At 40.2% G+C, this 27540-nt stretch overlaps 1 protein-coding gene across 10 annotated transcripts in view; it reads right to left on the reverse strand.

The window, feature by feature from the left end:
* Positions 1–27540, reverse strand: part of EPB41L3 (erythrocyte membrane protein band 4.1 like 3) — a 147837-nt gene that overhangs the window by 45931 nt on the left and 74366 nt on the right. For all 10 annotated transcript variants that reach the window (XM_044243368.1, XM_044243362.1, XM_044243360.1 and 7 more), the window contains exons 4-5: positions 5236–5340; positions 3816–3858 (exon numbers count right to left, since the gene is read on the reverse strand). In XM_044243368.1, the coding sequence (XP_044099303.1) occupies positions 3816–3858; positions 5236–5340 (148 nt within the window). The remainder of the gene's footprint in view (positions 1–3815; positions 3859–5235; positions 5341–27540) is intronic.

The following is a 27540-nucleotide window of genomic DNA, read 5'->3' on the forward strand; positions in this document are numbered from 1 at the left end:
TGTAAAAAATTCTAATTTTAGTATTGTATGGCTGCCAAATCTTGGAAACTTTAAGTATGCTGCATTCGCAGCATAAAATTACTATAAATTATTACATACGTATATAAATCATATACTCCATATTATGAAATTATATCATATTTATATTAAAATACAGTATATTTAGAAATTTAAACATCTGAGTCTGCATAGAAAATGACTAGCATTGTAATTTTTTCTCCTAAGAGCAAACTCTTCAGTTTCAGAATTTTCTATTTCTCATCTGTTTGCAACTTAAAAGCTTTATCAGGTTGATCGCCATTCTCTTGAAGATCTCATTCTAGAGATATTCTACGCATCAACAGCAGGAAAAGAAAGGAAATATCCTTTAATCATTTATACAAGTGTGTCTAAATATACACACACATATCAACAGAAGTACAGTTGACTAGTTATACTAGTTTCCAATGTACAACATAGTGATTTGACAACTCCAGACATTATGCTGTACTCCCAGGCCTAACTGCCATGCACCACCATACAACACTATCACAATACCACTGACTATATTCCTCAAGCTCTATCTTTCATCTCTGTGACTTACTCATTCCATAACTGGAAGTCTTGTATCTTCCACTCCCCCTTTCACTCATCTTTGCCCATCCCTCCCCCACCAATCCCCGGTAGCTATAAGTTTGTCCTCTGTATTTGCGGATCTGTTTCTGCTTTTTTTGGTTTTGTTTCTCAGATTCCACACATAAGTGAAATCATAGGATATTTCTCTTTCTCTGTTTGCTTTATTTCACTCAGCACAGTACCCTCTAGGTCAGTCCATGTTGTTGCAAATGGCAAATCTTATTCTTTTTTATGGCTGAGTAGTATTCCGCCACAGCTTCTTCATCCATTCATCTATTGATACTTTGGCTGCTTCCATTATCTTGGTTATTATAAATAATGCTGCAATAAACACAGGGGTGTATACGTCTTTTTAAATTACTATTTTGATTTTCTTTGGGTAAATACCCAGTGGTGGAATTACTAGATCGTACGGTATTTCCGTTTTTAATTTTTTGAGGAATCTCCATACTGTTTTCCATAGTGGGTACACCAACTTACATTCCCACCATCAGTGCACAAGGGTTCCTTTTCTCCACATCCTCACCAACACTTGTTTGTTGGTAGTGGGTAGTGGATGGGGAAGGGACAGGAGGAGAGGGAGAGCGAGAATTAAAGAACTCAATCTCATGACCCTGAGATTGTGACCTGAGCCAAAAATCGAGAGTTGGATACTTATCAGACTGAGCCACCCAGTCCCTCCTATTGTCTTTTTGATTTTAGCCTTTCTGACGGGGTGAGGTGATATCTCATTGTGGTTTTGATCTGTGTTTCCCTGTTATCATTTATATTTAGGAAAAGGAGGTGATGGTACAATAATTCTGTTAGATAGGATAATAGTTCTCTGCCTTGGTAGAATGTAAATTTTACAGAAAGAGGGCATTTGGGTGCATGGGTAACAATAAGGAATACAGATAAAAGTAACCAAATTCAATTAAAAAATTGCAATTGTCCTTGCTTCCTCCTTTATTTTCAGGACTGTCACTCAGTTCTCTTTATGTTATCGTTAGCCTAATCTACCTGATGAAACTATCCTTTAAATCTCATGGTCTGATTGTCCTCTTTCTTCTCTTAGAAAAGAAGGTAGGAGGGACACCTGGATGGCTCAGTGGATTAAGAGTCCTACTCTTGGTTTCAGCTCAGGTCATGATTTCAGGGTGGGAGATAGGACAGAAGGTGGGAGATAGGATAAATGGGAAGTGAAGGGGAAAAAAAGAATTCCATTAACAACAGATAAAAAAACTAACATTTATATAGCTTTTCTTCTGCCAATATTGTGATTTATCCCAGATATTTATATTTTCAAAGGAATGGCAATTATCAATCACCCAAGTAAGAAACAGCATTTCATTAATTAGATGACTACAGAGAACTTTATGCACACAACGCAATAGGATAGATATTCACCACATCTGCTTTGAGTAAATCCATAGAAGGATTCTTAGAACATATTCATCATCTTACATTTTTTATTAGGGCTCTTGGAACAAAAAGAAGGAGTGTTTTCACATCTGGAGCTGTCCCTGATTTCAATTCCAATTTATTTCTATCTAACTTGATTATAAAATTTCTCTCAAAAATGTGGTAAAGATGTTTTAGTTGTATACATAACCATCAGTTTCTGTAACATCTAGAAGGAGAGCTTTTTTTTTTTTTTGGAGATACTATCTTCTATTAAGCCATTTCAAAATGCTCACTACCACTTGTTATTAGTACTTGATGTGTTTTGATATTTCAACACATTCAAAGGCAATGGAAATACTTGCTCTTTTTTAATAGGAAATTGTTGAAAACTTCCATGGGCATGAAATTCTCATTAACGTATTGCTCTTTAATTTATTCTTCAACTAGATTTAGTTGTTGGAAAAATTTATCAAGTTTATTGACAAAAAAATCACTTTAAAAATTAACTAGTTATTTAGAGTAATAAAGATTATCCATGTCGATAGTAAAAGAGCTACAGAAAAGGGTTAAAATAAAAAAAAAATTCCTCTTTCTTAACCCCATATACTGTGGTACCACTTCTGGAGGTACTTACTACTGACAGCTTTTGTGCTCTTCCAAAATTTATTACATATATACATGCATATGTATGTATGTGTGTGTATGTGTGTGTGTGTATATAAATATATATATATATATACACACAACTTCTTTAAAGCAGATGTCACTTGTCCCACTAATGAGAACTGAAACACATTCTACCTCATTCTATTAATAGTTGCTTAGTATTTCAAGGTATGGTTATTCCATGACTGATTTAATCCATTCTTTATAAATGGATATTTAAGTTGCTTCTAGTTTTCTACTATTGCAAACAATATTATAATAAATTTTCATGCATGTACACATATGTATATCCTCCCCTCTTATACATATGCTGGATGAATCTGTACAAATAAAATTAAGGGTCAAAGAATAAGCACATTTTAAATTTTAATAAACACTGAATATTTATTATTAATATTAAATTTAATATTGAATTATATACTAACCATATTAAATAACACATAAAATATTAAATTAACAAATATTTAATGCTGAAACTCTCCAACTTATCCTTCTATTAGCTGTGTCCATAGTTGCTAGTGCAGTGCATCAATAAACTTTTAAATCTCCGTTAACCTGAATAAGTGAAAAATGTTATCTTGTTCTAATGTGCACTAAATGGTTAGTAAGATTCAGCAACTTGTCTTGTACTTACTAGCTACCTGTGTTTCAGTTTTGTGGGTTGCCCTTGCAATTGCTGGAAACATGGATTTCTTAACTTGCCTTTAGGGACCAAGGAAAGAGGTTGTCACCAGATAGTAAATTTCTATCTGACTTGTTATTCCATTTCTAAACCATTCTCTAACTACCACCTTTAGCTTGACTTTTCTACTTTTGTGGCAGTTAGGCTTAATTTAACATTAATAATTACGTTGGGAGCTTTTAAATGGTTAATTGCCAACTGGAGCATCACTTGATTAAATCGTATCGCACATTCTGGGAACATGCAGGGAACAGGTCAAATGTCATAGTCATTTAATTCCCAAGCTGCGATGATTAAAAATGGGGATTTAAGCTAGACCAACCTGTCAGAGATAAAATCTGAGATCTTAATCTGTCTTTTAAAAAATACTGTAGTCACACTAGCCGTGTGGGTAGGGGCCACCAATTCAGACAACCCTGCTCTCTGAAAATCTTCACATCACCATGTAAAATAATCCAAAAGAACTTACTTCGAATCTGTTTTTTTATTTCCTTAGCAGGGTCCAGCCAATTCTGAAAAGGAAATGACAGTTTGAATTTGAACCGGAGAAGAATAAAAACAACTTGATGATGATCACGTACTAAGCGTATTTCAAAGTGCATGGTTACTGGCTGGCCCTCCAAGCTGGGTCCTTCCCCCACAGCTGGTGCTCTTCAGCAGGCCCTGTGAGGGCCCAGGCACGAACCTAATGAGAGAATGTGTGTGTGCATGCACAATTCATGCGTGACAAAATTCCTTTCTTTTACAACACTACCTTCAAAGATTCCAGCTAGTACAGCAACAGAGGAGAAAAAAAATAACAGTGGAATTCAATGTTCAAAGAAGTTACTAGAATGAATTAAAGATATATAATGTCCAGGGTGCCTGGGTGGCTCAGTGGGTTAAGCCTCTGCCTCCGGCTCAGGTCATGATCTCAGGGTCCTGGGATTGAGCCCCACATCAGGCTCTCTGCTCAGCAGGGAGCCTGCTCCCCCCCCCCACCTGCTTCTCTGCCTACTTGTGATCTCTGTCAAATAAGTAAATAAAATCTTAAAAAAAAAAAAAAAAAAAAAAGATACATAATGTCCACTGATGTCCTGGCCATTCAGGCCCACAAAGTGATTTCCATGGCTATAGATTCTTAGGCACTTGCCTAACAAACACCTGCTTGAAATTTATTATTTTCCTCATCAGGAAACTCAGATGCTCAATAACGAAGTTAGACATTGTTCAGTGAATTGGGTAGGCATTAAGTATGATTCATTGCACAACATCAAAACAAATAACATCTATGAGCAAAATTTCTTTGACTTAGTTCCTCACACGAACACAAAGGAACAATTTCCTCTTCTTTATTTTTCAGGTAGTAGTGGGAATTAGTGAGGCAAAGCCCCGAGCAGACTGCATTACTCAGGTGTAAGCGTCTATAGAAGTATTAAATTAAACATTAAATACCTGCTGAATACATTAGACAAGGCTCCAGTCAGCAAATGACCCATGTCATATTCCGATTTTGTAAGAATATGGAAGCATACATACTAAGATGAATTAGGAACAGGACAGCAGTCAGGGAACAAGTTTTCTATGTAAGAGTCAACGTATTTGATTTTCATGGGCTCAAATTCACTAAAATACATCATCCAAAAAAAGTACCATATAAAATGCTTTCCTAGAACCATAAATAACTCGTGTGAAAAACGAAATTTCTCTTTCTAGAATATTCAAGATTAAAGGCAGTCATCAATAATATCTTTCATGAAGAAATAAGGCAATTAGCAGCATTTAGGGACTGAAAGGAGGAAATAGAGGAGTGGAACAGAGAAAACGATATACCGATTTAGTTTTCCTTCCCTCTCTTACAGTAACGAGCAGTTCGAGACCTACGTTTTGTATTGCTTTTAATCACTCACCTTCTGGTTTTCAGCATCTCGATACGTAAGCCCAAAATAGTCTTTTTCTAGCAAATTCAGATGTTCACATACTTTATCAAACAGCACCTGGCCTCTGGAGCGTTTCTGCAGAAAACAAAGCAGAACAAATCAACACATATAAAGTTCTCTCAATTGCCACGGATAAAAATGGGTAAAATTTAACATACGGCTTCCTACAACTTATGTGATGCCCACGTGTGATCACTATGTTATCCTTAACTAGTGAAAAGGTTCAATAAAGTGGGTTGTCACCCACAAAACTGGGTCTCTACAACCAACAGACAAAACCAAAACTCACCTGTGCCACTAAGGACAGTAACCCATGGATGATTTTCTAATTTTTTTATTTTTAAAGATTTTATTTATTTATTTGAGAGAAAGAGAGAGCAAGAACACAAGCAGGAGGAGCAGCAGAGGGAGAGGGAGAGGGAGAGGGAGAAGCAGGCTCCCCACCGAGCAAGGAGCCCATTGCGGGATTGGACTGCAGGACCCTGGGATCATAACCTGAGTAGAAGGCAGATGTGTAACAACTGAGCCACCCAGGGGGCCCGAGTGGATGATTTCTAAACAGAAGTAGCTGGGGAATGATGTGGGGCTTGGAAGTCTGAAGCATCTTGTGAAATATAAAAATCTTGAGAGTCAAAGAATATAAAGGACCAACGTGAAAGCCATGATTCAGAATGTCCTAACTCAGTCCTGATGCAATCAGATTTGGAGTCTGGGAAGAATCAAGCCTACTCCTTATCTTAGGCAGACTTCCCTTGAAGACTTTCTAGTTCAACCCTTACTTAGAAATTCCATTACCTTAATTAGTTTATTATTGTGGGGGGTTTTTTTGTGTGTTACAAATTTCTGTTTTTCATTAGTGTTCTACTTTCTCTTAATTTCTTTTTGAGAGATCCTTCCTATTAGACATAAAATGTTAAGTTTAAAGATTTTAGTTATTATTTATAAATATGAGATATAGATATGTATGCTACATTTTTTAGCATGACGCTGTCACATGCAGAAAGGAGAAAGGTAATCTTCTGAGGAATAAAAATCTACCAGCTTAGGCGAGGATGTGGAGAAAGGGAAACCCTCCTACACTGTTGGTGGGAGTGGAAGCTGGTGCAACCACTCTGGAAAACAGCATGGAGGTTCCTCAGAAAGTTGAAAACAGAGCTACACTACGACCCAGCAATTGCACTACTGGGTATTTACCCTAAAGATATAAATGATCCAAAGGGGCACATGCCCCTGAATGTTTATAGCAGCAATGTCCACAGTAGCCAAACTACGGAAAGAACCTAGATGTCCATCAACAGATGAATGGATAAAGAAGATGTGGTATACATATACAATGGAATACAATGCAGCCATCAAAAGAAATGAAATCTTGCTATTTGCGACGACATGGATGGAACTAGAGGGTATTATGCTTAGCGAAATAAGTCAATCAGAGAAAGACAACTATCATATGATCTTCCTGATATGAGGAAGTGGAGATGTGGAGATGCAACATGGGTGGTTTGGGGGTAGGAAAAGAATAATGAAACAAGATGGGCTCGGGAGGGAGACAAACCATAAGTGACTCTTAATCTCACAAAACAAACTGAGGGTTGCCGGGGGGAGGGAGTGGTTGGGGTTATGGATATTGGGCAGGGTATGTGCTATGGGGAGTGCTGTGAAGTGTGTAAACCTGGCGATTCACAGACCTGTACCCCTGGGGCTAACAATACATTATATGTTTATAAAAAAAAAACTATCAGCTTAATTTACTCTGATACCCAGTATCACGTCTTCATGGAATCCTTCAAAGGTCTTTCAACCTCACCTTGTTTCATGGAATCCTTCAAAGATCTTTCAACCTGGCCTTGGAGACTGAGATGGATGAAATGGCAACAGTTAAACTAAATCATGTTTTGTTTGTATCTTAACAAAACTTCATACCTAATGCATTAAGCATATTTGCCTTTAAGATTTAATGTAATAACAGTGAGAGATGTAAAAATTGATAGACAATGTGCATGCTAAAATAGTAAGTATTCAGAAACCTTTAAGTGCTATGTATTACTATGCAAATATAATTATATTGGAAGTTAATTGCTCAGCCCCCTGAAGCATGACTATTTAGGAAAAAAGATAAATCTATGATAGAAAAGGAAAGCCTAAATTGTGGTTAGCTAAATAATCAATGATGTGTTTGCAAAAAGTTTAATAATGCATGAAAATAAATTACATATTAGCAAAACTACATAATAACATTGTTCAATGGATATGAATAAGTGGTAGGACAATGAAGTGCTGCTCGCTGGTTTAAATCTTTTATTTATAAATAACAGCTTATCACATCTGAATAATGTTTAACAGATTATAAAGTTTTCATTAAAAAAAAGGCTCTTCCAATGGCTTCTACTGGTATTATCTTCAGTTGACAGATCAGAACACAGAGGTTCAGAGAAGTTCTATGAGGGCGGCAGTATTATATAATTGCCAGTCGTGGTTTTAGCAGATTAACCTGGGTTTGAATCTTTATGTTCTTTGCAGCTGTGTGAACCTCTGTTTTTCCCTCCGTAAAATGGGTATGGTACTACTTCCTTCTTTGGAATGGATGACATTAACATAAAACAAAGTAAACTTGGGCCCGGTGGTGGCACATATCAAATATTCCATAAACATTAGCTATTGTAGCCCAAGTGACCAACAAGTAGCAGGATCCGTAATGTAGAACTTACCCTGTATGCACTTTTGCTCTTGGAGCAAATATACAACTCCTCATGGTGCCAATAAGTAGTTCAGTAGCAACATATCCTGCTCTTTCTTTAGATGTTAATTACCTGCTTACGAATTGCTTTACCTAGACCACAATATTTATAGACACGTATGATACCCCCCCTTCCATACACACACCAGCATCTGGCCCAAGTACTTTCTCAATGAGTAAAAGTAAAACAAAACAAATACAAATACAAATAAATAAACTCTTCTCTACAGAGCCTCCTCTATTTTCTGACCCAGCAGCCCCTTGATTGTAGAATTATTTCTGAAAATGCTGCAGGCTGCCTTGGGCATTGTTTTAATTAGCTGTCTTCTGGCTGCTGTGTTCTTGCCTTTGTCTAACAGGTGGCATGGATTAGCTCAAGCACAGACCACTATACTAACTAGATCTTACTTTTCCGGCTTCTCGCAATTTGATTTCTACTAATGATTCATAGCTCTCCCTTGGATAGACCAGATTTTTATTCTTACTGAATTTTTTATACATATTTTGAACACCATCGTTCTTAAGGCAATTACATAGCGGTCCATTCTTCACAATGGAGTTTGTTTATTTGTTTTTCCCCCCCTAAGAACCAAGATCAGTAGTTAAGGCTCTACCATAGATGGTTATATGTAAATAGTAAAAATTCCTACCGGCTAAATATCACAGCCACCAGCTAGGTCGTGACACTGGAAAAGCCTTTTAAATTAGTTGGGTCTTCATGTTCTCACCCTGGAGTGAGGATGTAAGATTCTATGGAGCAAGGCTGTCATGGGCTTCAGGCTATGATTGGGTCCCCTGTGTCATGGCAAAATTACAAATGATTACAAAGCTCTCTCTCATGGAGCCTGGCTGTGGCTTCAGCATCCTTTCGCATACCAGATGAGAAAGAATGCCACTGGTTGGAGCTGGACTAATTTTCCAGCCCTAGGTAGCATCACTCCTAACTCTCCTAAACCCCTGATTCTTCTAACTCAGATTATTATTATTCTGCACACCATTCAACTTTTCAAGGCTAGTATTTCTACTTATTGACATTTGTGTATGTTTAGGTAACAACATCGAACATATTTGACTAAAGCTCAACAATTAGACTAAACTTAATGAATTTACATTAAATATTTGGTTGCTGAAGACATGATATTCCTTAAGTGATCAGATCTAAGTACTTTACTGTCATTGGCTTGTTTATATATAGCCATAGTGAGTCAAGAATTGAGTAAACAATGTTGACAAAGGTTCTTCTAAATTAACAGATGATTTATCTAACTAGAGAAGATAATAGTTTTTAGTCTTATTTGCGGTTTCATGAGTTAAGTCATGTCTCTGACTCAAGGACATTCACAGTTCATGTATACCATTCACTATCAATCCCTGAAGATCCAGAAAAGTCAATTTTGATTTCCTAGAGTAATAAACTAATGGTAGACCGCATTCTTTCTATCCTCTTTTCTCCACTAAAAAGTTGGGTTTCTGTTTCTGATAAAGTAAATGGAGATATTACAGCCCAGCAGTCAAAGACTTTAAATATCTAAAGAATGGTAAATCCCCAAGCAATATGAACAACTTTCCTTCTTAACTATTTTAATTTAAAAATTTGCCATTTTGACTCATAAAGTGTTGAATGTTAGAAGTGTGTCAAAAGAGAAAAACTTGAAGAGAATGAAAGGACAAGCCACAGAATAGGACAAAATATTTGCCAAGACATATCTGATAAAGGAATGGTACCCAAAACACACAAAGAACTCTTAAATAAGAAAACAACGAAACTACAAACTGTGCAAAAGATCTAAACAGTTACTTCACAGAAGACATACAGGTGTCAAAAAAGCATGTGGAGAGATGTTCATCAAATACTATTAGAGAATTGCAAATTAAAAGAACAAGACAACACTATGTACCTATTAGAAAGGCTAAAATTCGAAACACAAACAAAACTAATAGCTGGGAAGGATGTGGAACAACAGGAAGTCTTATTCCTTGCTGGTAGAAATCCAAAATGGAGCCATTTTGGAAGACAGTCTAGCAGTTTTGCTTTTTGTTGTTGTTGTTGTTTTCACGTGTGTGTGTGTGTGTGTGTGTGTGTTTAATTTGAGAAAGAGTAGGTGAGAGACAGCAAGAGAGAGGAAACGGTCAGAGGGAGAGCAGGGACACTGATATAGGACTCAATATCAGGACTCTGGGATCATGACCTGAGCTGAAGGCAGTCGCTTAACCAACTGAGCCACTCAGGTGCCCAGACAGCCTAGCAGTTACTTACAGAACTAAACATATTCTTTCTTTCTTTTTTAAGTAGAGCAAAGACTTTATTTTATTTTATTATTTTTTTGAAGATTTTATTTATTTATTTGATAGACAGAAATCACATGTAGGCAGAGAGGCAGGCAGAGAGATAGAGGGAGAAGTAGGCTCCCCGCTGAGCAGAGAGCCCGATGCGGGGCTCGATCCCAGGACCCTGAGATCATGACCTGAGCTGAAGGCAGAGGCTTTAATCCACTGAGCCAACCAGGCGCCCGAAAACTAAACATATTCTTAACATATGTTCCAGCCATCATACTCCTTGGTACTTACACAAAGGAGGTGAAAATTTATGTATAAACAAAAACCTACACGTAGATACTTTTAGCAGCTTTATTCAACACTGCCAAAACTTGGAAGCAACCAAGATGTCCCTTGGTAGGTGAATGGATCAACAAACTGTGTTACAATCCAGACAATGGGGTATTATTCAGCTCCAAAAAGAAACAAACTATCAGGCCATGAGGAGACACGGAGGAACCTCAAAGACCAACTACTAAGTGAAAGAAGACGCTCTGAAAAGGCTATAGATATGATTCCAGCTATAAGACATTTTGGAAAAGGCAAAACAATGGAGAAGGTAAAAAGATTAGCAGTTGCCAGGGATTAGGGAAGAGAGAGAGGCAAGTAGGTGAAGCACAAAAGATTGTCAGGGCAACAAACTATCCTGAATGGTACTGTATGGTAGATACATGTCGTCATACATTTGTCCAAACCCATGGAATGTACAAAGAGTGGACCTTAATTACATTATGGGCTCTAATGAATAATAACATCTCAACATCATTTCAGTAATTATAATAAATGCAGCAGACGGATACAAAATGTTGAAAATATGGAAGGGGGCAGGAGAAGGGAGTTTGAGGGGGTTATGTGAGAAGTCTCTACTTTCTGCTAAATTTTTCTGTAAACCTAAAACTGCTTGAAAAAGATTACTTAATGTAAAAAAATACTTAATGTATTTTTTAATGTGTAATGTTTACTGTATAATTATCTTATTTTAAATTGTTAATAATTTAGGGGCACCTGGGTGGCTCAGTGGGTTAAAGCCTCTGCCTTTGGCTTAGGTCATGATCCCAGGGTCCTGGGATCGAGCCCCGCATTGGGCTCTCTGCTCTGCGGGGAGCCTGCTTCCTCCTCCCACTCTGCCTGCCTCTCTGCCTACTTGTGATCTCTGTCAAATAAATAAAATATTTTTAAAAAAATAGTTAATTTGTTAAAACTTAAAAAAGTTAACAGAGTTAAGCTCCAAATGATTTTACTAGGAGTAAGTGAAAACTTCAAATTTTTATTGAATGTAAATATTTGAGAGAAATCAAAAACTTTAGTCGCAATACATACCAATGGTCAAAGTAAAATCATTCCAGGAAAAGGTGCCATGCCTTTCATCCTATGTCCCTACACACCAGGAACCCCTGCAAGCGAACCCACCATGATCTGGTAGCAAGCAGAAGCTGAGTGACGCATCGACGCGGCTCAACATCACACAACTAGGGAATCCAAACTATGAGCAACAAGGTCATCAAACAGCTGAGGTTCAGAAGCTCTGCTTGCTTCGGGCACTAAATTCAAGAGAATCCATCCATCCACCATCACCACTCACATACAGCAAATGAATTAAGCTTTTCTGTAGCATCAGGGAAACTTCCCACCAAGTCAAAGGTCAAGGTCATTCAGTATCGTCAACAGTACAGTCTGTAAAACCTTGGTTTTCAATGTACTGCTCATCAACCAGCATCACTTGGCAAGTCTGTAATAGTATTTGCTCATTTTGTTTGTCCGTTATAAGAGTAATTTTAAAAAATTAATTTCTAGCACTTGAGTATGGGGGGTTTCAAACATATACCAAAGTGGAGAGGACGATATAACGAAGCTCTGCAAATGTGTCACCCAGTTTCAACAAATGCCTTCTGAGGACCACAACTCTGAGTCATTTAGAGTTCAACCCAATTCATCCTTCCCCTTGTTATTCTGAAGCATTTCAGCAAATAACTGTATCACTTTCTGTCTTAAGAATGGAACTCTACTTTTTTAAAAAATGTAATCTTGGGGTGCCTGGGAAGCTCAACCTCTGGGGGTTGGCTCAGGTCATGATCTCAGGGTCCTGAGATAGAGCCTGGCTGGGCTCCAAGCTCAGCAAGGAGTCTGCTTGTCCCTCTCCTTCTCCCTTTGCTCCTCCCCCCACTCTCTCTTTCTCTCTAACCTTTTTTAAAACTGCAATCTCAATACTTCTATCACATCTAGGCAAAATTAGCCATCTTTATCATCAAATATCTAATCAGTACAGATCCCCCTCGATTTACAGTGGGGTTGAATCCTATAAACTTGAGTATAACTTGAAAGTATCTTAAATTAAAAAAAGAAAAAGAATATCTTAAGCTAAAAAAAAATATATCCCAAGTTAAAAATGCACTTAAGGGGTGCCTGGGTGGCTCAGTCATTAACCGTCTATCTTTGGCGTGGGTCATGATCCCAGGGTCCTGGGATCAAGCCCGACATTGGGCTCCCTGTTTGGTGGGAAGCCTGCTTCTCCCTCTCCTACTCCCCTGGCTGTGTTCCCTCTCTTGCTGTGTCTCTGTCAAATAAATATATAAAATCTAAAAAACTTTTAAAAAATGCACTTAACGCATCTAACCTATGAAACATCATAGCTCAGCCTCACCTACCTTACATGTGCTCAGAACACTCACATGAGCCTAGAGTTGGGCAAAATCAACTAACGCTAAGCCTATTCTATAATCCAGTATTGCATTATCTCAGATAGTTCCGTGAATAGCGTGCTTCAAGTGACAACCAGAATGGCTGCATGGACACAGAAAGGCTGTAAGTGTATCGGCTGTTTACCCTCATGCTGGCCCGGCTGCCTGGGAGCTGTCGCTGCTGCCTGTGCCCAGCATCATGGGCAAGTCACTAGCCTACGAGAAGATCCAGACTCAGAAACTGAAGTATGGATTCTCCTGACTGTGTGTCACTTTCATACCATCATGAAGTCAAAAAATTGTTAAGTTAAATATCACTGTGAGTTAGAGACTGTCTGTATTTTAATTTCCCCAATTGTTTCAAAGATTTTTGCTTCAAAGATTTTTGTTTCCTTTTCAGTTTGGGAAGTCCAAGGCTGATGTACTCTCCAGCCTCCATCTGCAAGTTCTCCATTTATCTTCGTTTTATCCTTGAAATTAATTTAAGAGACCAGGTCAATTGCCTGCAGAGGTCTCTCAGTCTAGACCTTTCTGTCTGCATCTCCATGGTATAATTTAATGTGTTCCTCCGTCTCCTGTATTTCCTGAAACCTGGAAGTCACATCTAGAAGCTTGATCCAATTCTGGTTTGACTGTTTTCCACTGGGTGATGCTGTGTAATTTCATCAGGAGGCATCAAACGACTCTTGCCCTTTTTTTTCGTAATACTGGCAGTCACCGATGATCATTGCCCTAGATCCATTAATGTGAGGTTGTGAGATGAGCATTTTTGAATCCTAATCATGCCTCCTGCCTTTACTACTAGGAGTTGTCTATGAGGAGACACTTCTTTTTGTCGCTATTATTGCCTAAATGCAGTTTGACGATGAAAGTCAAGATCAATGATCACTCCTTTTCTCCTTTGTCCAATTTTAAGATAGTGAGATCCTCCTTCCAGTATCATCCTTCCAAAGCCACCAACTACAAATTTTGTTTTAGATGATCACTATGAACTCATGGATTTAAACAGGTTTGATGGGTTTCAATCCACTGCAGTCACTCCCCATTTTGATGCTCTGAATGTCCCCATCTGCTCCACTTTGCCTCCTGCTGGTCACGTGTCACTCATCTTCATGAGGCTTCTCCAGGGCCACGTCTTTAAAGCATTTCCTGTCCTCCCAACTTCATGTGATTTCCTCTCTCCTTTGGGCATTATGGCATTATACAGCACAAAGAGGGCACTTTCCATACCCTGCTGTCTCTGTCTACATGTACCTTACAACCCTACTAACTATAAAGACAGTCCCTAGAGGCACCATGCTTCCTGTATGTTCCTTCTGTGGAGTTTCATTTTGGTCAAATACCATTAAGAAATTAAAAAGATAACTTGAGGGTCGCCTGGGTGGTTCAGTTGGTTAAAGCAACTACCTTCAGCTCATGATCCTGGAGTCCCAGGATGGAATCCCACATCAGGCTCCCTGCTCATCAGAGTGTCTGCTTCTCCCTCTGACCCTCTGCCCTCTCATACACTCTCTCTCACTCTCTCAAGTAAATAAATAAACCTTTAAAAAAAAAAAAAGGTATCTTGATAAAACCCCATGAAAAATTTTTCTGACTAGTGTATTATAACCAATGTCATAGAGGCAATATTTTAAACTCATAGTTTTCAACATGGACCCTGGGAGTATTTAAAAAACACCAATGCCCAGAAACTCATCTCATCAAACCAGAATTTCTGAAGCTAGGTCCAAGGCATTTACGTGTTTTCAAGATGCCCAGGCGATTCACACAATCATCGCTGAAATGTTCACTTTAAGTTAAATTATTTTTATGACTTGAAACTCTTAATGTGAGGACTCTACAGCAATTTTTCTTTTTTTTGAGAAAATGTGTAACTTCTTCCGATTAAGCTTAGCCCCCAAGCAGTTTCTTCTAGGCCTCCTGTACCAACACTCATAGCTGCATTATAATCAAATGTACATATATACACACATGATTAAAATCTAATCCAACACATTTTCTTAAGAAATGTAAGTTCCCAAGAAACAAAAAAAAAGAAAGAAAAAGAAGAAAAAAAGAAATGACAAACCAGCCAAATGCTGAAGTAAAATGATGCAAATGAGAAAAGATCGACCACAAAACCATTAAGAAAATTTGCATTTTAAAATGCATTTATACATTTTAAAATGCATAAAATATGCAAACTAAAAATGTTTGAGTTTTTCATTTTTTAAGGGATGGCATTTTCCTTCGTAGAGCTAAATATAGACTTTTACTTAAGAACTGCTGCATTACAAAAGAATAAGCCTAGACAGGTCGATAAAGGTCTTGGTTTCCCCTTTTGCAATAGAGCAGAGGCACTACTGGCTTCCCTAGCAGGTCAGGGTGGTGACTGGGAGGAGCAAACACACAGCCCTGAGCTCTGGGCAGGCCAAGTGAGGAGGTCCTCACACATGACTTCAGGTGACCCGAAATGAGCATGGCGGTGATGCTCCCGTCTCCAGAAGCCAGTTCTTTTTTTTAAAAAGATTTTATTTATTTATTTATTTGACAGAGAACACAAGCAGGCAGAGAGGCAGGCAGAGAGAGAGAAGCAGGCTCTGCATTGAGCAGAGAGCCCGATGCGGGGCTCGATCCCAGGACCCTGGGATCACGACCCGGGCCGAAGGCAGAAGCCTCAACCCGCTGAGCCGCCCAGGCGCCCCTCCAGAAGCCAGTTCTTAACCTGTGCTGGAGACCGCAGCACAGACCAGGTATCCGCACGACTTAACAAGAGGACTTGGTTTGGGCTTCTGTCCCCCAAACCTGCGCATCAGCCTGAGGGACGCTCTCCTCCAGCAAAGGCTAAACGCTGAAATTAGAGAAATTTGTGAAGTCAAATATGATTTCCTTGCTTGGGAAGATGGTTACAGTTATTATCTCTCCGAAGCTGCACAATCACGAAGAAAATGAGGCAGATCAAGCAGCTCTGCCTGAGAACAGGAGCTCATCATCAGTCTCTCTTTCTCAGGAAGGAGACGGGGCCAAAACTGGCACCAGAGTGTGCGTGTGTGCACTTTTAAGTCTCCTCAGAATTTATATATGCATTTCTTTAAACTACCACACTGAAAAACAGGGGCGGGGGTGGGGAGTAACCCTCTTGTTATATTGGCTTAGGCTTAAAACTTGTGTTAATATAAAGGAAAATGTCTGCTAGTGAGAACTTTTAGGAAAACTGACACTTTTGTACCTCATTTTGGCTATTTTGAAGTTTGAAGGTATGTCAGTGCTAGAAGTACTTTATTCTTTCTGTCATACATCTTCCTCAAATGGACCACAGATTTTCTTTTGGAAATTAAATACTTCCGTGTATTGTTATATGTTGTGAACTTGTATTTCCGCTCCCCGAAGACAGCAAACTGTCCATCTTTTTCAGTGCTCCTGATACATTGTTCCCTGATACAGCAGGCATTCAACATATGTAGCCTGATAAGCACTAATGGCGTAAGTCTGAATAATCTTCCCTCACATTATCTTGGATTAAATCTTGAAGCAAAATGCCATCATTTTTTTTTTCATGCTTCCTTCACTAATTGCATTTTTCTGCACTGAATGCTTTTCTATTCCCCTTCCTCCCAACGGTCAATCAGAATTCTCTTTATTTCTGGTTGCATCACAACTTACCCGGCGTTCAGGACTGTCTGAAATGCTCAGCCAACTAGGCCAGATCGTGAGCCCAAATCAGACATCTGGACGCTATGTAAGACAGCTTTTCCAGGGTTTTCCTTTTTCTCTTTTGGATTCTTGATAGAAAAACACTCCAACACTGTCTACCCTGAAGTTTAAGTGGAGAATGGATTTTTTTTTTTTTAATCCACACCTGGAAAATACCAAGTGGCTGTAGTCAATGCAGGAATAAAAGATTCCTGTGTGGTCAGTGACAACAGTCCATAAACCCTTTCCAGAGATCTGTGGCTGGGAAGGTCTAAGTAGAAAGCTATGGCAGCAGCTGCCTCATGTGTCTACTTCCTTTTTAGGCTTCTGGCTTACATGTACATTCAGTGCCCAGTTTGGTAATTAGTTCAGTATTATCCACACTGCCACTGCCCGAATCTATTCCTACAGGAGCAGGATTTAATGGGATCTTCCAGCCTTTGTACTGATCCCACATGTGATCCAGGCAGTGTCCTCAGAGAGAGCGGACACGAGAAGCAGACACAAAATTTCTTCGGTCTAGATGCTGCGTATGTTTCCAACCTTTCTTTAAATCCATGAGCAATTAGGTTTTCTCAGCAAGCCATGAGAGTCATCTCATTCAAACCAATGTTTCTCAATGACTGTATCACAACTACCCCATCAGTCATTTTTCTGCCACATTGGCGCTCAGTTAAGTTAGCAACAATGACCTGCCGTGTCCTGTTAAGAGGAATACTGAGGGGCACCTGGGTGGCTCAGTGGGTTAAAGCCTCTGCCTTCAGCTCAGGTCATGATCCCAGGGTCCTGGGATCAAACCCCACATTGGGCTCTCTGCTCAGCAGGGAGCCTGCTTCCTCCTCTTTCTCTGCCTACTTGGGATCTCTGTCAAATGAATAAGTAAAATATTTAAAAAAAAAAAAAAGAGGAATATTGAAACTCTTTCGTGGTCTTGGAAGTTTTTAAACACAATAGTGATTTCCTTCCTTGTCTCAGTTGTCCAGAGACTAGAATTCATCGGGCAGTATTGAAACATCTTTAACATGGGCGTCCCTAACCTATTCGAGTTTCTTTTCTCACCGTTCTGTTCTGAGGGAGGAACACAAGGCAGCCCTGTGACTGGACCCCTCCTGGTTCTAGAGAGGCTGGCTCTCGAAGGTTAGACAAGTGAGTTGTCTTTCTGAGCTTCACTGCTTTCATCACAAAATAAGAATGCCGATACTTCAGCTAGGACACAGGAAAGCATATCACCCAGCTCATGGAAAGCAACAGCCAGTAAATGCTGGTGACCATGACCAGGCCCTTTAAAGAAATAGGGAGCCCAGTACACTTGGGGTTTCTCAGGCTGAGATCTGGTGTAGAGACTGACATGCTGTTGGAAGCATATTCTTTCTGCAGTGAAATCATCCCGCTTCTCTTGTGAAAAACAAATCTCACCATCTAGGTAAAACTGAGGAATTGTTGAAAAATAGTATCATTATTCATAAACTGGGTATACATTCAACCATCATTTACATACGCACACACGCACACACGCACACAAAATGTTTAATACATATTGGGTATACTGGCATATTTTGGTAGATGCTAGGCCGAAACACAAGGTAGTTATATATATAATCCAACATATGGCATACAGTCCTGGCAAGACCAGAATGAATTTTTCCAATGCAACAGAAATGTCCGATGTTCTGACTGAGATTCAGTACACAGATACACTGGTGACAGGAGTCCCTTCCTGAACGAGAAGCCTCTCCACTTTTTTAAAAAGAGGCCTTTTTCAACTCAGCCACAATCTGTTTCTGCCTTCATTTGTGAAAGCAATTTCAGCCTCTATTTGAAATCAGACTTTTGTGCTCAAAGACATGCACTGTGGTAGATAATAGCTTTCCGGAGAAGCATGCGTCTCCTTGGCCGGCAAAGACATCGGGCTTGGTTTTTTTACAAAGAGTTTCACATCACCCATGTGAGATGTTGGCGGTGAACTATCAGACAACATTTCCTGCTGTTAATTGGGTAAGGATTCAGGTCACTGAGCCAAAGTGTGCGAAACGAATGCAGCAAAGGAGGCCTAAGAAAGAGGAATGTCTGAAAGAGAAACAAATCTGAACCATGTAAAATAACCATAGGGTCTAATTCTGAATGGTGTGGAACTTTGAGAATTCCTTCCTGCGAGAGGCAGAGGAAGGCCTTAAGCTCTTTGCCAAGACAATTTTTTTTTTTGGTGGGGGGCGGGGGTGGTGGGGGTGGGCGGGGGAAATCAAACAAAAACCCCTATCATGATTTATAATTCATGTGGTCAAATAAAAAGCCCTAGGAAATGTAAATGTTGACAATGAAAACACGAGCTTTAATCATATGAATGTAATGAGTATACATGTGTGGCACGGTCACTAACTTTTCAAAGTCAGAAGGCATCAATGATCAAAACAACGTAAGAGTAACACTGTCATTGCTTTCAACAAATAGGTAGTGAGAGAGCCTGGGTCCTGTCCACTGTGTTAGCCTGTTCAGAGGGCAAGGCTGGAAGCAGGAGGAGGAAGTATCAGCCTTGTTATATACGCTACTCACATACTTTTAAAATATAATCACATCATTTTACCGGTTAAATATTAGTTTATAAATTAAAATGCTCTTAGAATGTGTGAAAGATTTATAACGAACTACGAACATACCGCTAGAAAAAACACAGATGATTTCGCTTCAAGTGATACTTAGAGCAATCTTGTCTTCATGTGAGCATGTAATTCGGATTAGTATTTAAAAGCCAGTAGGCGGCGGTAGGGTGGGGGGGGGATTTTTTCAATCATTAAGTATCTTGATTTTATTTTATTATTTTTTTTAAGTATCTTGATTTTATATACATTTCCTTCAACTATTTCTGACACGTGTAATATCTCGTATGCAGCACTCCAGGGTACAGCTGGCTCTACGGGTCAAAGGTTGGTACTGTTTTCTGACACTCTACTAAGGGGACACCCAGATTTAAGACTCCCTGAGCTCACAATCCGGAAAAACCAGCACTAATCCTCTTTGCATGTCAGTGGGCACTCCTGTGCATGGGGGTTGGGGAGAAGCCTGCTCAGCCCAGCTAAGAAGGGAGACCTGGTCCTAATTCTAGAACCAGACCAGACAGGGCCTGTCTCACGTCTGCAGAGTTAGGAAAAGCTAGAAGGGCAGGAGGACGCTCTCACTGCAGTAGTTCTAAGTGCTCGTTTAACCTCCAAAGAATGCTAGTCACTGCTGTTCATTGAAAAGAAGATTATTTAAGTTTTGGGGTTTAAAAAGGGTATTAGCAAATGGTAGTAAATAAGAATCACATAAAAACTGAAAATGATCCAGCAAATCGAATCAAGAAAAATTGCTTTTAGAGTAGGTATGTACAGGCTTTTGCTCTAACAAGCACCTGTAACTTTTTTCTTTTCATGGGAAAATGAAAAACGTAGTCAAGCAACGAGTAAAATACTACAAGCTTGTTCTGCTTTTTCTTGAACTCACGAGAAAGCAGGTATCTTTTCTGGTGCTTACCTGCACTAGGGGTTGAACTGAGAGGTATGGGCCCGAGAGACTTCGAGATGTTCCCAGGGGCTCACTCGATGCTGTTGCCCCTTCTTTTACTGTTGGTGCTCTAAGCCAGCCCACCTACCCTCCCTGGGCATACCAAGGATAGACGGGCAGCAAAATGCATGTGACCCACGATGCATTGTAGGATGTGAAGTCAAATTCCAAAGAGCTCACCCCGGAGATGTTACCACATTTATTTTAACTTCTGTTTTTACATTAAAAATCTCAGGGAGGATGAGTTTATGTGGGGAAGACCAGCGTCTGACTCAGATTCAGGAGGGAGAGATGGTCTGGGACACAGCCAGCCCAGGTGTGAAGTTGGTAGGACCCCACCACAGAGTGGAATGCCCTGTCTGCCTCTTCAGCTTCCCCACCACAAAGCATCCCCGCCCCCCCACCTCCTTCATACAGCCTTCCCTCAGCTCCTCCTCCTCTCAGGCTTCCTCTTGCCCAACTAGGTCTGCACAAGCCATCTTTGTGCCTTGGAATGTTCTACGCGCCAGTCTTTTAGTTTTCTTCTCAAGCAGCCCTTCTCCAGGACTCCATCCCTGACCTCCAGGACTCGCTCAAATGCCAGCAGACAGGCTCACACAGCTCTTGCTCTGCCTGGGTCAGGGTGACAGCTGTCCACTCGTTTCTCTATGATTGGAGTCGTGTCAATGTTAGCCTCAGGGAAGCAGCTTGACCTCATGACTGGATTCCCCGCACATATTACGGCAGCTGGCATGAAGCAGAATTAATGTTTCTCAATAGCAAAGAAAATCAAGTGAAATAAAAGCATCTGGGGTTGATTTCTTATTTCAAAATTCTTCAAAAACTGCTCTCATTTTTGAAATTTGTTCATGACCAATTTATTTATATTTTTCGACCATGTGGGTATCATCTACTCTGGCCAGATCTAGAGTCTTAGATTTTTTTCCCTATTTTTGCATGAAGGCAGTGCTTTATCCCCACAAATGGCAAACCTATTAATTTTTAGAATCCCCTACAAATGTTGCAGGTTAACTTGCTAATACATTTCTCAAGGTTTCCTCAAGGTGCTGTGGTTCCAGTCCATTCCTTTCATTTGATATTTACCCCTTGCTCTGAAACAGAAAAACATTAAGGCTGGATCGTGGTTTCTAGGGACCTCCCTGACTCCACTAATTAGATCAGCCTGACCTTCCAGCTCTCCACAAACCTGTGTCTTCACAGCACGTGCACGGGAGGCATGGTCTCGTGACAAATGTGGACAGCAATCCAGGCACCTTACAGGGGTGTGTTCTGGGTTCTCTTTTTAAAATTCTATTTTAACTTCTTGGAAATGTAGGAAGGTTAGTCTCTTCTCCCTCATCTAACGACAGGAGAGGAGACAGATAAAACGTAAGCTGCCGACTGGAGAGTTTGCTCTTCAGTGTGCAGTCGGTCTTGCCATCTCAAAAACTGTTCTAGAAGTGAAGTCTGTATTTTTGTGGCAACCGCAGTATTTAACAGGCTCAAAGCTAATACTCAAAATAAAGTAGATGATGAGTATTTATGTAGCTGGGCACACAGTCGGCTTTGAGGTTGTCTTGAAGCATGCGTAAGAAAGTCCTGACGCTCTAAGGGTTTTTCTGAGCTGAAATCGTTGAAGTCATGCTCTATAAAGTAGTGTTGGGGCCCTGGAGCATCTTTTTGACTCTATGATGGCCTACAGTCAATATTAACTTCAAGTATTTTCCTTAACCTCAGGTACTTCCACAGCCCGCGTCCTTGCAGAAGGTGGGTGATCCCCTCTTTGCGAACATGTTTATGAAGCTCTCAACTCTCCTGAGCGGTCACTCTCATCCCAAGGCCTGCTACTAAAAATACAGTTCTGCAATAAACTGACAACATAAAAGGCACCGAATCTAAGAATAATTAGTGAGAAGCATCATCTCAACCCGACCAATCATTACTTAGTGCTTACTGAAGGTGAGATCAAGAAAGTAACAATCATTCTGACTTTATCATCTACTCCTGGAAAAAGTCCGCAGAGAGCTGCCAGAGAGTGTTTTCTCTAGAAAAACTGGACTCAGAAAAAAAAAAAAAAAACATGCTTCTCTGGAAACTTTTGAAACTGGGGTGTTTCTATCATACAGACACTGAGCGTCCAGGTTTCCTCCCCAGGGCCTGTTAGAGAGCTCAGAACACATGTTTCTGGACTAACCTCCTTCCTGGCTTCTTCCATTTTCTCTTGGTGCTGCCTTCTGTGGATTTATTTTCTTCTTGTTACATTCTGTGCACTTACAGAAAACACCTTAAGTCCTTGTTAGAACATGGCAGGGGATAAATAATAGAAGCCCCAAGTAAAATGTATTTTTGGGAAAGAAAAATTACATTTCCAATTTTGGTGATTTTTTTTTTCTCCTTATAACGAATTCTACACCATTGTCCTATTAAAAAAGGTCGGCAGATCATGACAGTCTGGATAGGTTCCGCCCCCGCCAAAGGAATCAGTGGACACATTAACTGAAGCACTGTGCTTGGGGTGATCGTTTAAAACCATTCATAAGCTTGACACACTCAGTCCAATGGCATTTCCCTGAAGAATGTGGTGGCTCTTTGGTGACTTTATTTGCTGTCACCATGGCATTCCATAAGAAATAACAAGTCCCTTTATTCTTTCCAGTTTTCCAAACACCATAATAAGAAGCAATTCCTTGTGTTGGCTGCACATCTGTACACCATCACTCATTTCTAGAAGCAGCAGCAGGGAAAATGAGGAGCATTCCTAAGTGGCAATAGGACTGAGAGATAGGATTTTCTTTCACTCTTATTAGAAAATGACTCTAAATGTACATACCCGTTAAACACAGCTGTCTGTTACAAGGAGAAAAAAAAAAAATACTTTCCCACACAGCAAGGATGTCTTATTTGTTGAAAAGAAGAAATCTCTGCTGATCAAAGCATTTCATGAATTAATATCTAATCTGGCCATTTTAGTGTGCCATTTGTAGAGATATCCTGGACCAAGATTTCAGGAAACAGTCACCAGGCAACACTAACAAAACAGAGCAGCCTTGGCAGGAGAAGCAAGAGAAAGACCTACATTTCATTTATCTAGAAATAAAATACTCATAATAGTCCCTGCATAAGGGAAATCATACCAACAAGCTATAGGAAGCGAACTCTTTTGATGGAAATGTTATGTGTTCCAACAAAAAGCTCCCACAACTTGGAATCCATGACCTCTTCTAGAAAAACAAATAAAAAGCTTCAGAAAAGCATCCTTTGCTTCTCTGCTGTAAAGAGAGAGAAGTGAACCCCAAGTTCAGCACTAGATGTCCTTCTTCCCTGGACCAGGAGGGGGTAGCTGAATGAGGAGCAGGGCATCCCCACAGTCCCAAACTAGACAACTCCTGGAGGCTCTGCATAAGGATTTGAGAGACACAAATTTTAAGAGAGCTTTCTGAATGACACCACTGCTTCACAGTTTATAGTATAATTACAGTCCCTCAAAAACCACAACTATTCAGTACACCAGGGGAAAATGTCTCCTAATAGCTGTTAAGTTGTTCACAGAAGTCAGGGCTCAGTCATTACTTAGAAGAAATGTGGAGTTAGGGTTCTTAGCACTTTGTGTTAACGGAAGGTCTACAGTATAAAAGGCAGCCAAAAGCCAAAGTAAAGAACTGAAAGAGAAATTGACAACAAGCTGCAGGGAGGCATAAGAATCAATCACAACGAATGACAACCTGAATTTTCTCTTAAGGGGTGGTACCTTACATGGTCTCCAGCTTCCTGTTTCCTCTATTCAATATGGCAACCGATGACTTAGTGGCATTTAGAAAATAATATCAGAAATGCTTTCCTATGGGGTGTGTGGGTGGCTCAGTGGGTTAAAGCCTCTGCCTTCAGCTCAGATCATGATCTTAGGGTCCTGGGATCGAGCCCCACATCAGGCTCTCTGCTCAGCAGGGAGCCTGCTTCCCCACCTCCTCTCTCTCTTTCTGCCTGCCTCTCTGCCTATTTGTGATCTCTGTCTGTCAAATCAATAAAAAAAAAAAAAACCTAAAAAAAAAAAAAAAAAAGACATGCTTTCCTAAACAGACTGCTCTCCCCATTCCCAACTTTAAATGTTCCCCAGTATTCCCCAGGACTCTGCTATTGATGCTCTTCTTACTCTTTCACGGACTATCCACACAATGTCATTCACTCCTGTATCTGAATTAGTATAAAAGGCAATGGCTCTCACAAAGCCCACTAGTCTGCCTTCTCTTCCAAACGCTGAATGATATGTCCAATTGCAATAGCAGATTGCTACTTTCATTCCAGGCACTTTAAATACATAAGTTCTGAATTAAATTCATTATCTTTCCCTATACACTTTTCTTCCAGGATTCCACGTCTGCCTATATATTTCAATTCAGAAATTTGGAAGTCATTATAAGTTATAGTCTCTTACCACTATGCATATCCCCAACCTACACCAATTAACCAACTCTGCTCATTTTCAGGATAGTTTTTAAAAATCTATCCCCTCCCCTGTATCCCACTGCCACTGCCTTAGCATCTCTTGCCTGGTTTGCTGCAAAAGCCAATCAGGGCCCATGTTTCAAGTCTCTTCCTTTTCAATTACTATTTCATAGAAGTAGCTTTTAAAAACAGAAATGGCCAAATAGCTCCCCTACTGAAAGCCCCAGAAACCCTATCACCTCTTGTGAGAGGCAGAATTCTAACATGGTCCAAGATTCCCTGTCTCTCAGGTGTATACACATTACACCATCCCTGGGATTGTGAATAGAGTAGATCTCGTTCCCATGATTAGGTTATGCTACGTGACACAGTTGACCTTCAGATAGGGACATGATCTGGGTGGGCCTGACCAAACTGTTTGAGCCCCTAAAGGCAGAGTTTTCTCAGGCTGGTAACATAAGGGGGTGGCAGACAGATGTGAAGATATGGGATTCAAAGCGAGGGGGGTTCTCTGTTGCTGAGACAAGGAGGCCTCACTGCAAGGACACGAGAGCAGACTCTGCAGCCAAGAGTGGTCCCCAGCTGACAGCCAGTGAGACAGTGGGGACCCCAGGCCTACAACCAGGAGAAAAAGAATTTTGCCGAGAGCCTGAAGGAGCATGAAGGTGGCTATACCTTCGCTCAGCCTCCAGATGTAGATGTTATCAGTGAATAACGTGGTTTCTGCTTTATGAGACCTAGAGTGGAGAACCAGCCAAAAAATGCAGGGTGATAAATATGTGTTGTTGTAAATTGCTAAGTTTATAGTAATTTGTGACTAAGCAAGAGAAAATCAAAATATCTAAACAATACCCAACCCGGGTAGCACATCAAACCCATCCAACCTCATGAGTCTTTGACCTTCCTTTCCAGCTCATCTGTCTCCTGTGCCCTTGATGTTCCAACTATAGTCAATGCTCGTTCTTCACATTTCCTTACCTGCTCCGGTTCTAACCAGAATTATATAACTATCCTGAGCATAGTTAGAATTCCTCTGGAAATTCAAAATTAAGTAAGATAAAACCCATGAATGCCATTGGTCTTTCAGCTGCCTTACAATACCACTGAAGGGACGGTCCACCAATGTTCTCTAATAATTAGTATCTACCTGCCAGATTGTGACACACATGCTTACCATTTTTAATATGAACCAGCACTAAGAAAGATTTAACTTCTAAGGAGGCATAGGTTTGCAGGTTTGCTTTTTATCATTAGCCCTGTTTCAAAACCTATATCCTGAAAGATAAAGAGCCCAGGAGAATACCTCAAACAGCCCCTCCCAATTTCTTCAAGCAAGAGAGAAGTTCTCCATGTAGTAAAGGATCTGTCCCAACATGAAAAGGAAGTGAGCTGGGGAAGCTCCCATCTCTTTCCTTCTTCCTGGCTTCTTCTATGGCATTCTTACGTCCTTAACTATTTAATTAAGACCCAGCATAGCACAGAATTCCTAATACAAAATAAGAAGCAAACAAACAAACAAAAAACCCTCTTATATCTTACACTTGCTCCAGAAGGGTCAAGAAAGGAGTACCTGAATTTTTTTCCCCCCCAAAGACTTTATTTATTTGACAGTCAGATAAAGAGCACAAGTAGAATGGCAGGCAGAGGGAGAGGGAGAAGCAGACTTTCCGCTGCGCAGGGAGCCTGACGTGGGGCTCAATCCCAGGACCTTGACATCATGACCTGAGCCAAAGGCAGACGCTTAACCAACTGAGCCACACAGCGCCATAATGACCTGAATTTTTAAAGACGCTTAAAATAAAACTGAACAGTGAAAAAGCCTCTTGAAATACATCGCTCAGTGTCACTAGGTAAGAAATCAGAAAATACAGTGAGACGACGCTTCTTTGAACTACAAAGAATGCTCTGCGCCAACTTGCACAGGGACTAGAGATGAAGGAAGAAAAGGGTGATGTTGTCAGGCCCCTTCCATAATAGACTTTCCTGCCTGATTTGAGGGAGGTCATTACCAAAGCCAAGGAACACTACTCTACTTGCTCGCCATAAAACGTGAGTCAGTTCAGGATAAGAGACTAGCACGGAAAGCCCGAAATGGAGTGTGTATAATTATTTTCAGAACATATTCAGGCTTGTTAAACACCTACTGATTTCTGACACCACAGTAATAGCACCTTAGCTGTGTCTTCTGTCTGTTCTCAGCAGGTTCAAGTCGGGCAGTGGGAGAAAAAGCAAATTTCCTGTTTTCCAGGTCATTTCTGAAGCCTCACAAGCTTCTAGGACACTGGTTTAGTTGTTCTTGTTGTTCTTTAAGACTGACTTTTTTTAGAGTGGTTTTAGATTCACAACAAAATTGAGAGGTAGGTACAATGATTTCCCACATACTCCCTGCCCTACACAGGCACAGCCTCCCCCACTAGTAAGATCCCCCCATATGAATGGCTTGTTTCTTTCAGTTGATGAGCCTGCACTGATTCATTATCATCACCCTGTCTACACCTTACACTGGGGTTCACTCTTGGTGTTGTACCTCCTGTGGGTCTGGACAAATGTACGGTGACGTATCACGAGAAATACTCTGTCATCTATGCTCTGCCAGTTCATCCCTCTATGTGCCCAGCACCCCACCCCAGGCAAACACTAATCTTTTACTTTCTTCTAATTTTGCCTTTTCCAGAATCTCATCATCTTTTGACTGGCTCCTTTCATTTAGCAAAATGCATTTAAGGTTCCTCCATGTCTTTTCCTGGCATGATAGCTTGTTTCCATAGCACTGAGTAATATTCCATTGTCTGGATTACAACACAGTGTGTTTATCCATTCACCTGAAGGACAAAAGCAAATCTCTAAACAGTATGGAGGCTAGGATCCCATTTTTATATTAAAGTAACTACTACTCTACAGAATATTTTTATT

This window comes from Neovison vison, chromosome 3 (genome assembly GCF_020171115.1).
Source record: "Neovison vison isolate M4711 chromosome 3, ASM_NN_V1, whole genome shotgun sequence".
NCBI classification, from domain to species: Eukaryota; Metazoa; Chordata; class Mammalia; order Carnivora; family Mustelidae; genus Neogale; species Neogale vison.